The sequence below is a fragment of the Aythya ferina genome (genome assembly GCF_964211825.1).
Source record: "Aythya ferina genome assembly, chromosome: Z".
Lineage (NCBI taxonomy): Eukaryota > Metazoa > Chordata > Aves > Anseriformes > Anatidae > Aythya > Aythya ferina.
The window spans coordinates 60423729-60440079 of NC_140299.1; the positions used below are offsets into that span (position 1 = coordinate 60423729).

Below are 16351 nucleotides of genomic sequence, written 5' to 3' on the forward strand. Positions count from 1 at the left end.
GAGGCCATTGCCTCATGTCCTATCACTTTTCACCTGAGAAAAGAGACTGACACCCTCCCTGCTTCCACCTCTTGTCAGGTAGCTATAGAGAGAGCAGTGAGGTCTCCCCTCAGTCTCTTCAAGACTAAACAGTCTCCCTCTCTTCATAAGTCTTCTTCTCTAGTCCCTTCACCAGCTTTGTAGGTCTCCTCTACACGCCCTCCAGCACCTCGACGTGCTTCTTGTAGTGAAGGGCCCAAAACTGAACATAGCACTCGAGGTGCAGTCTCAGCAGCGCTGTATACAGGGGACTAAACCCTTCCTTAGTCCCACTGGCCACACAATTTGTGATGTAGGCCAGGATGCCATTGGCCTTCTTGGTCACCTGGACACACAGCTGGCTCGTGTTCAGCTGGCTGTCGGCCAGCACCCCCAGGTCCTTTTCTGCTGGGCAGCTTTCCAGACGCTCTTGCCTGAGCCTGTACTGCTGCATGGGGTTGTTATGAGGCACCTGGCATTTAGCTTTGTTGAATGTCGTGTAATTGGCCTTGGTCCCTTGGTGCAGCCTATCCAGATCCTTCTGCAAAGTCTTCTTGCCCTGAAGCCTATCAACATTCCCACCCAACGTGGTGTCTTTGGCAAGCTTACTGAGGGTACACTTGATCCTCCACCAAGATTGTTGGTAAAATATGAAAGAGAACTGGCCCCAGTACTGAGTCCTGGGGAACATCACTTGTGACTGGATGCTAACAGGATTTAACTGCATTAACAATGACCCTTTGAGCCCAGCCAGCTTGTTTTTCCAACCAGACAGTTCATCCTTCCAAGCTGTAAGCAGCTCATTTCTATAAGGGAAGGCTGTGAGAAACAGTATTGAATGCCTTGCTCAAATCCAAGTAAACAACATCCACAGCCTTTCCTCCATCCCTGAAGTGTGTCATCTTGTCACAGAAGGAGAGCAGGTTAGTCAGGCAGGGCGTGCCTTCTGTAAACTTGTTCTGGATGGGTCTGATCACCTGCTTGTCCTGTATATGCCCTTGTGATGGCAGTCCAGGTGATCTCCCTGATCTTTTCTGGCACCGAGGCCAGACTGACAGGCCTATAATTCCATGGATCCTCCTTCCTGCTCTTCCTGTAGATGGGCATCACATTTCCCAACCTCCAGTCATCTGGGACCTTCCTTGTTAGCCAGGACTGATAGTAAATTTTTGAAAGTGACTTGGCAAACACTTCTGCCAGCTCCTTCAGTATCCTTGAGTGGATCCTCAGGCCTCATAGATTTTCAGGTATCCAAATGGTGTAGTAGGTCGCTAGTCATTTTCCCTAGGCTCACAAGTCTTCATTGTGCTCCCTGTCTCTTATTTCCAGCACAGTGAGCTGGGTACCTTGCGAAGAAGTAGACTTACTAATAAAAGCTGAGGCAAAAAAGGCACTAAGCACCTCAGCTCTTTCCTCATCTGGTGTCACTTTCCCCCCACACTGAATAAAGGGTGGAGATTCTTTAGTTATTTATATTTTTATAATACCATTTTTTATTGTCTTTCAGTTTAGTAGCCAAGGTAAAGTCTATCTGGGCATTGGCACTTTGAGTTTCCTGCCTGCGGAACCTCAAAATACCTTTGTTGTCCTCCTGAGTTTCTTGTCGCTTCTTCCAAAGTTGGTAAACTTTTTTTTTTTTTTTTTTTTTTTTTCCTGCTGAGTTACAAAAGAAGCTCTGTTCAGCCAGACAGGTCTTCTTCCTCTCTCTTGTCTTTTGGCAAATAAGGACAGCCCACTCCTGCACCTTCAAGATTTCAGTCTTACAGTGTCCAGGAATGTTCTTGAACCCCTTTGCTCCTTAGAACTGCCTCCCAAGGGACCCTTAAATCAATTCATTGTTTTCTGCTATGTATTAAAGATATGTCAATTTATGATGACCTACTCACTCTATAACCAAAACAGTTTTTCCCAAAGAGTCAGATGCTAACTGCTTTTGGGATCATTGTGAGTGGTTCATTTTCTTTAAGATTTTTTTTTTCAGAAATAATGTAGACTTTTCTGATAGGCCCAAAATGGGGAAATTGCAATTCTCCCTCAGGCAACTGTGTCTACACACACATTTGTACTGTGGGTACTTACATACTGCCTGAAAATATAATAAGAGATGTGTTTTTATACTGCAGAATCTGTAGTGCTGGAGCTTTTCTCCATGTCCATTTCCCCTTCACACTTCATCTCCATGATTGGACTTCCTTTACTGATTATGGTCCTTGGCTTGTATAGCTAAAGATGTTACTAGTTTAAAAAACTTTTTTTTTCATTACAGATCCTTTTGTATATTTACCAGGCCTACCTGGTGCTTCTACTTGTTTGTGCTATCTAACTGCTTGGCTTTCAAGTCTAAAAGATTGTCATCTTTTTGCATTTTTATTAGCCAGATAGTCCACTGCACAAATGGAGAGAGACTGTCCATTTAGAAAATCTCACTGTATATGCCTTTAGATCTCGTATCTCAAAAAACAGAGGACCCACATTCAAGCACAGAAGCCTGTTCTTTAGTGCTTTCTATCTTTTTACATGCCTTATAACAGGAAAAGATAACAGGGACAACTACCTGGAGGATGCTCACATTACTCCAGTATCGGGTGCATCTGAAATGTCTGTTCTCTCCTCTCCTTGGTGCTACACATTTCCCTCAAGAATTTCCCTCAAGAATTCAGAGGTCTGCCCCAAGTGGTGTTTTTTGTTTGTTTGTTTGTTTTTTTTGAGATGTAAAATGACTGCTTTCTCTCTTATGCTATGTAATCCTTTAAACAGTTCTTGAGAGGTCATAGCATTTTATTTTTTCCCAAAACATTAGTATAATCTCAGGCTCTGCCAAATTAAGGGTAATAAACAATTGAGAAGACACTTTTCATGAAGACTTCAAATTCTTGTTTTAAATCTCAAGTATATCAAGAGCAATTCAGTCTGTGCTGGAAAACTTTCCTCTGGATATTTTTGGTGTGGAAGTCAAACTGTGCGTTGTACTGCCAGAGGTTTCTAGGCCACAGTAAGATTGTTGGTGGTATTTAGTTGACTACAGATGGAAACTTTAATTGACCATGGAAATCATACCAGCTTCTACACAAGCCAGTAAACATGTATGTGAAGGCAGGTCTCCAGTTCTCCCTTGAATACTTCGGCACACAGTAGGTACCAGGTAGTTTAAGATATCTTAGGGAGCTATGGAATGCTATTTTGCTCCAAATTATCTCCCTTAAAATTTCTGCCTCACTATTTATTTATTTTTCATTCCAAGGGCATGTTGTCATGTTTCTTTTGAATATGAGTACTGAAAAATGGTTTCTAGACCTGTTGACCCATAGTTCTGTTATCCTGTTTCTGAAAAATACAGCCTTCCAGGCTTAACAAAACTTGCAGGCTGATGAGTCTTGTACATTGAATTCTACTGATGCTTAGGGAAACAGATGATATAGCTACTATTCGTTTTAACTGTTTAAGAAGTAGAGTCTTGAGACTGGATATGAGACCTAAATATTTTTATTCCAAATTTAATCATAGAGTAATCATAGAATTGCTCAGTCATTTAGTCCAATTTTCCAGACAAGGCAGAGTAAACACTGAATTCAAACCAGAGATTTATCCAGTCAGTTTTGCAAATGGCATTGTCATTGTTTGCTCCCTTCACTTGGAAAGAAAAGTGATTTGTGTCTGAACAGCAGCAGTCTTATTTCTGCGCCTCAAACTTTCACATCAAAATTGTCTTTGTTTTTCAGAGTAGGAATCTGTTCAGTGGCCTCTGTGCATCTCTCTAGGGCTATTTACGATGGTACTAGACTAATTGTACATAAAGAAGGTCTGTTAAAAAGCCTCATTCATTGAAGTATTTAAGTATTTCCTGTGTGGCAAACCTGGTCACTGTCTCTTTACAGGTTCTGAACTCAGTGTATCTCCAGATAGCTATTAAGAAATCACTTTAGAAGATTAGCGCTTTTCTAAGACTTCCTTGTGCCCTCAGTACCATACTTATTCATCTTTCCCTTTTTCCCAACAATTAGGAAGGAGCAGGAATCTTTGTGGACTCAGTATTTATCATATATCCACTGATGTATCAAAAAACTTGTTTCCCCCCTAAAACCTCATGGCATCAAGTGTTTTTGTAACTCCCCTTCCTTTTTTATCTTTACCTTTCACTACGTCCAACTGAGATACTTGTAAACTTGGTTTTAATACATATCTCTCACTGCATGTGCTAGTGAAACCACAAATTCAGATTAATAAATAAATAAAATCCTTAGTTTCTGACAACATCTGCAAAATTAAATGTAGGATTTGTAGCAAAATCTCAGAATCTGAGTGATGTTAAATGCATCTCATTTCCACTTTCTGCTGGTATTGGAACAATACGTTCTCATAGTAGTTATCAATGTCACCATCATGTTTTATGTTAACAAGCTACGTTAATACTAACTTTTGCACTGATTTCCTCCAGGTATTTATTATTTTTTACTTTTAAAATAATTACTTTGGGAAACATTTGCTCTTCGTGCTAAGTACACAGCCTTTTTTGTTCCTTTATTGCTCATGCAGCAGCACTCCATTTTGCTTGTTTGGTGCAGAATAGCTCACAGAGCTGCAATGGACTGGTCCTAGTGAGAAATGTTCTTTCAAACAATAGAAATAAGCCCATAAGTGTTACTTTGATAACAAAACGTACTTGGCAGTCTGCTGTTGTTATAAGAAGTGTTCTCCTATGCAATAATTGGTAAGGGCATTTGTTTGGCCTGAAGACCTCAGGTTTCTCCAGGTTATTTTCTGAGAGTTCCTTTAGTTGTTGTTTCAGTCTTTGATTGCCAACTTGTGGACCTTTATATTGCCCTGACTTGCAGGGAGGATTTTGAAGGGTTTGATTATTCCACTTTCTTGTAAGTAATGCAGTTCATCTGTGGTATTCTACTATAAACACCTACTTTTAGGAGCAAGTAGTCACGGGTTAAATGAGTTTATCTCCTCTACTTACATGTGATAGATAAGGACTTAGGAACTGTAATTCCTTAGTTCCTGAATCAGTTAAGAGCAGCACTGAGAAGAAAGATTGATTAAAAAAAAAAAAAAAAATGAACATGAGCCAGCAACGTACGTTTGCAGCCCAGAAAGCTAGCCATATCCTGGGCTGCTCCAAAAGAAGAGTGGCCAGCAGGTTGAGGGAGGCGATTCTCCCTTCCTACTCTGCTCTTGTGAGATCTTGCATGGAAAACTGCATTCAGCTCTGGGATCCACAGCATAGGAAGGACATGGACATGACTTGTTGAAACAAATCTAAGAGGCCACAAGGGTGGTCAGAGGGCTGGGGCACGTCTCCTACGAAGACAGGCTGAGAGGGTTGGGGTTTTTTAGCCTGGAGAAGGCAAGTCTTTGAGGAGACCTCACAGTGGTCTTACGGTTACTTAAAGGGGCCTGCAGGAAAGCTGGGGAGGGACTCTTTGTCAGGGAGGGTAGTGATGGGACAAGAGGTAATGGTTTTAAACTGAAAGAGGGTAGATTGTTAGATATTTGGAAAAAATTCTTTACTCTGAGGGTGGTGAGGCACTTGAACAGGCTGCCCAGAGAAGCTGTGGATGTCCCATCCCTGGAAGTGTCCAGGTTGGATGGGGCTTTGAGCAATGTGGTCTAGTGGGAGGTATCCCTGCCCATGGCAGGGGGGTTGGAACAAGATGATCTTTAACGTCCCTCCAACGCAATCCAGTCTATGATATATTTGTAGTTCTTCTATGACATGTTGTGTCTTTTGTGTATGTAATTGTGATTTCCTGTCTTCCTCAAGATAAATTTGATTTTTGGTGTCCTTGCTTGAGAAGGAAGAACATACTCTGTCCTTCTGACAGTTGTGCATATAGGAGAAGGATGGTCACCCTTTAAGAACTTTCTGTTTAGGTTTCTCAGAATATAATGTGCTTTTCAAGGTGTCTTTGTTTGTTTGTTTTTAATGAAGTCTTTATTAATGATATTGCCCTGTAGTAGTAGTTTTTTAATTATTGTATTTTCCTTCTTTTCAGCTTTGTGTATACTTAGTATTTAACCCATTTTTCCTTTTATACACTGTATAGCATATGTAGTTAAATTTGGAATATTTTGTTTTTGAAAATGTCATTGTTTGCTTAGCTGAGACTTGGAATAGTTGTGACTACATGGAGTACTTAGATGCACATTCTGATACCTCTTTGAGAGAGGAACCATGTTTCCACTTGAGGTTTTTCATCTGTTCCCTGCTCTACCCTGAGTTCCAGGGGGCTCCCCAGCTGCGGCAACTGTAGCTGGTTTTGATGAAGAGAGTTTCCCCTTTCTTCTACCTTCATGTTATGCAAGCTGATCCTTAAAACAGTGCGGTTGAAGCTTTCATCATGCAGTTTGTACCACTGATACAGTAAACTGTGAGCTAACAAAATAGACAAATAATCTGCCATGCATTATGAAATTGTGATGTTTGATAGGTAGTTAGGAATTACAATTTTGCTAGCATAGAACTGAATTCAGATAGTTGCAGTAATAGTACATTACTATGTTTGTTTGTAGGTCTTGTATACATTAATCTTCATAGAACACCACTGAGATGTGTAATGATGTTTATCCTATCTTTAGCTAAAGGAAAAGTGAAACTTTAAAGAAAACTTGGTGAATTTTAGACTAGGAGTTACTTTTTTGTTTGTTTGTTTTTACCTCCAACGTTTCAGACAGTGTAGGTGCAGTATAACAGTTATTAAAAACAATAATATTTAACAATTATTAAATACTTTGATTTATACGCGCAACTTTAATGCAAAATTTTAACATAATTGTTCTAACTTCTTATTTTATTTTTGTAGCCTTATATTTTCACAGATCCACCTACTGTAAGAGTTGCTCATGGAAAGATTTTCTCAGAAATTGTGTGTTTTTTCCACCATGTAACGCATACCATGCGACTCTATAATGTCCAAGGTAAGAATTGTGAAGCTGTCTGAATCACTGGATTCTCATTGCTATGGTCTTGGACCCTACCTGTCTTTGCAATGTTTAAATGCATTTCTGACCTGTTAGAGAATTATTTAGATTGAGATCTTCACTGAGTCCAGTGCAATCAATATGATCCTTTTCTGAGCCTTAAGCCAGTTATTACACTGATACTCAACAGGTTTGTTGGAGATCACTCAGTAGTAGGAAATCTTTATAGTATAAATTACCTACAGGGGTTCACAAACTTTACTGAACCTTCTGAATGGTATACCTAGCTGCAAATTATGAAAATGAGGAAAAACTCTGCAAAAGTATCTTGGAGATGATTTAAAAATGTTACTTTCCTTCATAGCTTCAGACTTAATGGTGGAAGTACATCATCTTCTCTAAAGTCACAAAGAATGGCAAGTGTTTTGTAAGCAGCGTTAATAGTTATGTCTGTTTTATTGTTTTATTACACAACTGCAGGTGTGCTTTAACGACCTGTGAACTTCCACTGTATGTCCTTCACCTGCTTAGCAAAGCTCGTGACAGCATTGTCTGCCTCTGAGAGGCACCAGCACTGAAATGTGGCTTGTTGGCTTATATATCAGTTTTGATTGCTTTTGCTTCAGTGAGGCTTTTAATTTTTCTCTTCTGTTCAGCTACTGTTTTCCCAGAAAGTTCTAGAAAAATAACTTTGGAAGCTCTGGTGCTTTCCAAATTTGATGGTGAAATTGGCCAGTGAGAAGAGTAAAAGGCAAAGGTGCAATTGTATAAATTTGCTGTAGAAATTTGACTTGATATGTTTAAATATGCATTTTTAGTTTTTCATCTGTTTTTATTTACTCTGCTGGTGGTTTCTGAAATACAGAAGCATTGCTTAATATTTCCAATAATTGAGGTAACTGAAACGTATTCATATTATCACTACTTCTACTGTAGATGCCAACATTGTCTATTTAGTTTTGAAAATTGTATTTACCATATTTATGTTTCTGTACACCCTCTAAAATGAGTAATAGATCTATAATGTACTTAATCTCCCTATTTCTCATACATTTCAAAAAGAGCATGGCAAATAGTACCTAATTTAGTCACACAGGACTAACCATTTGATTTTTTAAAAGTTTTTAGATCGTAGTATATTGTCTTCTGAATGTACATTTATTCAGATGCCTCCTTTTTTTATGATATGAATGCATACTTTGAAGTTTGAAGTTGCTAGAGTTTACCGGTACACCATGTAACATTTCATTAACTATTAGAGTTTCCTTACCAGTTCTTTGGATATAGTAATCACAGAATGAACTCCAGATCACATTCCTTACTGAATACAAGCAAAGAGGTTGTATAGTAATATGTTGCTGAAGATTCTGAAATGTTTACACTGAAGATACTTTTATGTAACCAATAAACCAAGGGGGTGATGACCTTGAAGTCTAGACGTACTGGGTTGCCAAATATGTATGAAGGAAGTTATTTTGCCATGTGGGTTTCAGTAAATTAAATTACCTAGCAAGGCGGGAACTTAGATAAGAAGGATGTTTAATGGAAAGGGAAAAAGCCTGAATGAAAATCTCTCTCTTGTCTTGGGTGAGGCTGCTTTGGAACATTTTTTCTCTGTAATTTTTTTCTCCCTTTTCTTTAAGTTGTCAGTAAGTGCCTGGTAGAAATATTATACTTCTGTTTCACAGACCACAGGAAATGGGTTATCAGTAAAAATCACTTGCTAGCCAATTCCTAACACACAAAGTTTTATTTTATTTTGAGTGCATTAGTTACTTTTCTTATATTCTTTACCATTTACAATTCATCACACTGTTTTCAGTAATTACATCATTGCCTATCCCAACATTGTGGTAAGTCCTGTACCATCTTTCCAGCTGTTACAAAGAGCATATAACTGTTTTGTACTGTTCCTCTTTACTTTTATTGTGTGTTTTTATTTACATTTCTTTCTATAAAATGGCATTTTTCAAAGTTTAAAGATCAAGCTCACATCATTGTTGTGCTGAAGTCAGTTTCCTGGGCTTTATAAGAAATTCTACATATATAGTATTACTTTATTGAAAAAAAATGTCTTGAAGTCTTGCTAGATCTATACAATAACAAAGCAAGTGGACAGAAATATACACGTGCATTTGTATGTTATATTTCGTCATTAAATAAAGTCATGATACTCCTACTGTAACCTGCCTGCTTTCAAGGGGATGCAAAGCCTGACCATGTTGCTAAAACAGCTGACAGGAGTTCTGAGTCATACAGCTTCTTCAGCAGTTTTGGTGAAAAAATGCTTTATCTACTGCCTTTATACTTCTGGCGATTTTGAGCAGGGATTCATCTGGCTTGACAGTTTTGTTCGGTAACTGAACAATGAGTGGATTTTAAATGTTTTTTCTGTTTCCATTGGCATCTGTTGTTGAAACCAGCATAATTTTGTTAATATTTTTATCAGAGGCTTCTTAGGTTTCATTATCTTCCATAACTGTATTTGTGCATTAGCTCAACTTATGCATAGGGAAGAGCTGAGTGTAATTCCTGCTCTAGTAATTTTAAAACTATAAACCAAAACACTATATCCCATATCTTCATGCTTTAATGGTCCTACTTCATGTTGGAAAAGCCATGACTAAAAGCATGAAAAATGGAGCATGTAGATCCACTTTTCACAGACTAGGTCTGGAAAAACAGAATTACCTAAACCAAATATTTTTCAGTTAGCACTGTGGTGTTATAGCCATTGATGAATATTAGCATTTTAGCAGCTGCTGGTACTGTTGCAGCTGGCTGGAGATTTTAAGAAAAAAAAAAAAGATGAGGAAACAAATACAGACTTTGACACCTTTCTCATTCAGGTGATAAAATCACAACCCTTACTATATTATACACATCAAGTAATAGCATAAAAATTGAAGAAAGTAGACACTTTCAGCATTCTGATCTTGAAAGGTTCAGGGTTTTTAAGAATTTGTTAAAGTAAGGACTTTCTTAATGAGCATTCTATCATGTTCTCAAACAAAACTGCAAATAATACTGGAAAAATCTGAATTTAGAAATAAAAAAGGTTGTGCTAGTGTCTGTGTGCTTAGGGATCTAGGAATTTTTGAATATCTTTTGCCCTCTTGCGTAAGATTTGACTGGTTAGGAGCCCAAACTGTGATGATCATGCCACCTGGGTGAATTGACATAAAGTCAACTGTTGAAAAAAAGGAGGAATTTAGAAGCTAAAGTTTTAAATACAGTATACTTAATTTTACAGAACTAAGCTAATCGTTTTTTCACTTTCTACCATTCTTTGTTTACAACCTGTCAGGCAAGCACAATATACTTTCATGACTACAAAGAGAAATTTAATTTCTCTGTTCTGTTTGGCACATTTCTTTTTCAACTGCTACTCCCATTAGACTACAGAAAGGGTAGAGGTGGTCATACTGAATGATAGTATGATTCCAGTCCAAACTCTCTCCTGAACTGTTTAAAACAGTCAGATTATTATAAAGGGTATGTAACTTTCAATGTGAGGCACTGGAAAAATCTTACTGAGCGTCTGACTGCATTGTCAGATATTTAATTCTTCCTTTGATAAAATGGGCATCTGTTGACAGCTAATGAAGACTTACATCCCAGTTGTGGTCATATCAGTGTGCAGTTTTGTATTTCATTGTCCTTATGGAAGATTTCTGTTTTAGTTAAACAACCAACTTGCTGCCTTGTAGAACAGTTGTTGTGAAGAGGCTGTGAACAAATCTCGTTCCATTGTATTAGCTATTGCACTTAAAAGTTCTGTATTTCCTACTGGTTTTTATCATGAATATTCTCATCATCAGATTTCTGTTTCTGTTCTACTTCAGTGAAGGTTTCACATTGACTTTTTAATGAGTACTGAATTGGAAACATTTCTATATGATATAGTATATAACTGAACTGGCTTCAAGTATCTGTTTAAATATAAAAAGGAAAACTAGATGACTGTGTTCTGGGAGCACAGGAAGTCTTACATATGTGACAATAGCTTTTAAAAATTGAGATATTTTTAAAGCATCTTTTTCATGCAGGTTTGGAAGGCCAGTCTATTGAAGTTTCCAATATTGTGGATATCAGAGGAGAATATAATCGTGAGCTTGCTATGAGAATTTCATCTGACATAAACAGTCAAAATAGATTCTATACTGATCTTAATGGATATCAGGTAATTATTCTCTCCTAATTATAAAAGGCTAGGGTATCAGTTTTGACTAATTTTAAAGAATGAGTCATATTAATCAAACTCTTACGTTAAAGTCCATTACTCATTTAAACAGAAAAGGGCTTTTAAAAGTAAAAAGTTTCTCCCAAGTAAAAGCTTTGATTTAGATCAAGTGAAGTAGCAATTATTTTCTTTCAAGGAAATTACAAAATTTGTTAAATATTCGTATATGCTTTTTAAGAAAAGAATTGTAATACAGCAAGATATGGTATGCCATTTTGCAGTTGTCTGTATACCTGCATGTCTTTTCACCTTCATTTATTTAATTTGAGTCCTTTGGGTAGTCAAATTCAAGACAAATATGTACTGCCCAGTAACTCAGACATACCAAACAACTTAGTCCTGTCATGGAAGTAAGAAAATAAAGTACTTTTGCAGTGTAATAACTTAATCTATTGGGAATGTATCTGATGAAATAGCATGACTATTTTTATAACTTCGACTTTTCAGCACAGACAGTAGAAAGCATATTTTCTTTTCCTAGCCTTGCTTCCTTGTTAAAAATAGGTATTGTGAATACACTGAAAAGCACCTGCTGAGTAAGAGACTGCTGTTTTGCCAGTTGGTGTGTAGTACTGCATTTTGCTGGAGACACCAAAGTGAAAATTTAAATGTGAAAATAATTTTAATACTACTATTCATTCCTCATGTACCATTGAAGAATTTCACTAGCACTTAAATAAGTTCCCATTATAAAGCAATTCCTTTTCTGCTACCTTGAATCTATTCACTGCTGGCTCTCTAGAGGAGAAAAAAAAATTCTCTTATTCTATAACTGTTAATATTCTTTTTTTTTTTTTTCCTGTGCACAGGTTCCCTTGATGAATCTTTCAGTTTTTAAAGAATATTCTTTGATCTAAAAGTACATTGAAGTTATCATTTCCAAAGTGGTAGTTTTAGCCACAAATCTCTAAAAAGCTAAATAATACAGTTGAATGAATACTTTGGTGCTAGTTGTCAATCATTGCTTTCAAAGCACATGGGATTAATGTCTGAAAAGGTCTTTGAAATTTAAATGCATTAAAAATAAAGTATTTTATTGAAGTCTGTGTTCATACTCCAGATCCAGCCCAGACTGACGATGAGCAAATTGCCTCTTCAAGCAAATGTCTATCCTATGACTACAATGGCTTATATCCAAGATGTTGGTGTTCGTTTGACACTTCATTCAGCTCAGTCTCTAGGTGTTGCAAGCTTGAAAAATGGTAAGTATAAGGTGTTGGATATTATAACCGTCTGTGTTTCATGATTATCCGAAATAGTTCATTTGGAGATTATCATACATACCAGTCTTTGAAGAAAGCAAATAAGTTTCTCTAGCTTTGACCAGTTCTAAGATACGTCCATAGAGGAAGAGCTGAAGGCTTTTCCTACGTGAGATTGTCATCTAAATTGGAAGACCTGTCTCAAAAATGAGTCAGAGGAAGGAGATTATGAAAAAGACTGTTTTGGTTTAACCTGGCAGGCAGCTAAGCACCACAGAGTGTTTGCTCATGCCCCTACCCACCCACAGTGCTATGCGGGGGAGAACTGGGGGGAAAAAAAAAATAAAAATTTGTGAGTTGAGATAAAGACAGTTTAATGGGATGGGAAAAGGAAATAATAATAATGATAAAAGAATATACAAAGCAAGTGATGCACAATGCAATTGCTCTCCACTTGCTGGCTGATACCTAGCCTGTACCCGAACAATGCCCCATCCCCACCCCAGTCAACCACCCCATATTAATCGTTCAGCATAACGTTGTGTCCCTCGGCCAGCCTGGGCCAGCTGTCCTGGCTGTGTCCCCTCCCAGCTCCTCGTGCACCCTGAGCTACCTCCCTGGCAGGGCAGCACAAGAAGCTGAAAAGTCCTTGGCTCTGTGTAAGCACTGCTCTGCGACAACTAAAACATAGGTGTGTGATCAGAACATTATAACATGAGAAAATTATTCTCATCCTTTATCCAAAACATGGCACCATACCAGCTACTAGGAAGAAAATTAGCTATATTCCAGCCAAAACCAGGACAGAGATGAAATGAACTATTACTGGTCAGAACCAGATATTTTTCACCCAAGAATTCTGATGGGACTCAAGGATGGAACAGCATCATTCATTAGTTTGTACTCTTTCGTACTCCTCTGGTTTTGATTGTGTCTTTTGGTTTGTTTGTTACAAGGTGGAGAGTTTAAGGTGCAGGTGACATAGCCTAACATTCCTAACGAGGAAAACAATAGTTGCTTTTTGAAAGCCTAGAATGAGTGAAATAAAGAATAAAAATTACTGCGGTAAAAAATCAACATAGTTCTTTTAAAGCAAAATCATAATTCACAAATTTAATGGAGTTCTATGAAAGAGTTGATGAATATGTTGACAAGAAAAATCAATTCACATTAAGAATTTCATAAGGAACTCAGTCTTGTTGCTCACCACAGAGAAACCTATGACAAATGGTTTTGAGGGATGGAAGCGCAGTTCAGTTGTTCACCGTCTATACCATTACCAGAACAAGAAAGTATAAGATAGAAAGATGGAAAGTAGTGGACAACATAAGGCATAAAATTTTAGATGTATAACTACTAGGTGTGATATCTTGTAAGTTTAAGTTTACATAGTTTTGAAAAACTACTGAATGAATGCTTATAAATAAATAGATAAACAACAGCCAACCAGAAACTATGCCAAAGCTTACTTCTTTTTAGGAACTGTCATCTTAGTATCTATTCTGACAAGACATAAATATTGTCCTAGAATGACAGCAATATTGTCAAGTCTTACTCACTTTAGGGCAAAGAGTTTTTATACGTTGGTATTTCCTGGTATTAGAACAAGATGGTTTGAGAGGTACACTTGTTTTTCGTAATGCTAATCTTACTTCATAGTTGTTTCCCCAGTGTGATTTAGGTTTACACATACCTGTCTTGTGAGTTACAGCCATTTCTCCTTCAGGAACCTTCTGTTTGACCTTGGCATAATACTGATGATCATTATAAAGATTCTAGTCCTCATCAGTGATAAGATCTGCCTGCTCGTGAACGATAGAAGGAGAAAGGAAATTTATTTGGCTAAAGGTTATGAATGTTCTAAGGCTTCTGAGGTGTCTTCCTTGCCTGAGACTCAAAATGGTGTAAAAATCCCATCTGCAAATGATAAACTCATCACAGCAGTCTTACATTTTTATTTATTTATGGTACTAGAGCCTACCAGAAGACTTCAGATATTGGTAGAGCTAGTGAGATGATTTAATTTATATCTAATCACTCAAGTGAGAATATCCTTTGCCATTCTTCAGCACATTGTTGACCCTCATTGTGATAGCAATACATGCAGTACATGCAGGTGTTTTTCTTTCCACTCACAAATCTTCTACCTAATGAGTAAACCCCAAGAAAAGCAGAAGATTTTTAGATACTGTTGTGTTCTAATTTCAGGTGTTGTGACTTGTGACACAAGACAAATAAAAAGACCACGGGTACTTTTTAGAGCATTTGTATTGTCAACATAAGAGACTACACTGTTGTTTAAAAAGTTTTGTTTATTTAAGAAACAGGATTTTTTAATGGCACATAGCTAATGCATGACCTCAGCTAAAATAACTGAAGGAAATAGCTTTGGTAACTTTAACTGGGGAATTACTTACTTAACCTTTTAATATCAAGTTTTATCCTATGCATTGCTGTCTTTTTCAGTGAGACAGTTCTAGGTTGTTTCAAAAATTTCAATTATTGACACAGCTACTTAAGGGGAAAAAAAATTGAACAATATTCACTAGTATAGTGTTTGATCACTACTGTTGATATACAGAATTGCCTTGGAAATCTGTCCTATGTTTGGGTCAGTTAATCTGCATGTATGCTAGAACAAGTGTGCCTCTTGGATACCCTCTGTCACAAAGCAGCTATGATATGCTTAAATACCCTCAGGCAATGTACTTTTTCAGTGTGGCTTGACTTCTTTCAAAGAAAGTAGTGTGTATGATCCCTTGATGCTGTGCGATGATGCTTTTCTCCAAGTACAGTGTGTCAAAAATCTGTGGAAAAGCAGGAAAGGGAATGTAAAAAAAAAATAAATTTGCTGCATTTTGTCACCCCTTAGTTATACTTACGCAGGAAGCTGTTGATTGGCTATATTAAACGATTCCTTATTTTAGTCAGGGTGTCTGTGTTGTCTTGTGTGTTTCAGGAAATAACTTGTTTGCAGTCATTGTAGAGGTAAGGGGCACATCCAGTCCAAAAGGCACATTATTCAGTGTGCCTTTTTTTTTTCCCTTACTTCGAGCAATGGAGAGACTGTTTGACTTACCATTCTAGTTAACACGGGCCTATATGCTGATGCTTTAAAAAGTCCATAATGGAAAATATCTATCTTTTGTTTTAAGACCACCTGATACAAGATCCAAAACACATTTTCTGATTCCTCTGTTGCTAGAAAAAAAATCCCTTTGGCCTGATCCTGTGAATGTACTTGGCAGCACTTAACATATACAGGCATTAATTAAATAGGTAGTGGAGACTAAACAAGTCTTCAGAGGCTCATTTGCTTTGTAATAGTGTCTGTATTTGTTCTTTAGTCTCTGTGTCATAGAAAGATGTGCAGCATGCAAGTCCACAAAGAGACCTACTCTTCCTTCAAGTCAGAAAAGTTAAGGGTAGTGCTGTATAGCAGTTCAGATAAGTGTCAGGGGAAAACTGGCTTTTTGTGAGCATTGGTTTCAAGCCAGTTGAGGATTTTTTCCCTCTTCTCCATTTATATCAATACAAAAATTTATATTATACAGTGCAAGTTGTATCTTCCATACCTGTTAATGGCATTGACCATTGACAATTTTTAGCAAACTAGTATACTACTCAAGTTAGCAACATGAAAAATTTACTCTGTAGTCATTAGAAAAGGGGGTGAACGCATTAATCTCATCTGTTTTCATGAGGTAACGTTTTATAAAAGAACTTTGATTCCCAAATTTCTCCTGAGTATATGTGGGACTACTTAATAAAGAACCAAAATGAAACTTAAAGTTGTGAGGCCATGTCCAATGTTTCATGAAACTTACTTTGAAGGTTCTTCAAGATCTTGATTGGGTTCTGGAAGAAAAAATCAAAATTGCAGTTTAAGCAGGTGCTTTTAGTAGCACGCTGAGAAACTTCTCAAGGCATAACTTACCATCCAAGTTTTATCTGAGCAGCTGAA

General features: G+C 37.3%; 1 protein-coding gene across 1 annotated transcript in view; it reads left to right on the plus strand.

The window, feature by feature from the left end:
- Positions 1-16351, plus strand: part of MAN2A1 (mannosidase alpha class 2A member 1) — a 131158-nt gene that overhangs the window by 84918 nt on the left and 29889 nt on the right. Inside the window, exons 16-18 of the mRNA XM_084503520.1 lie at positions 6825-6939; positions 10992-11125; positions 12246-12387. Coding sequence (XP_084359646.1) covers positions 6825-6939; positions 10992-11125; positions 12246-12387 — 391 coding nt within the window. The remainder of the gene's footprint in view (positions 1-6824; positions 6940-10991; positions 11126-12245; positions 12388-16351) is intronic.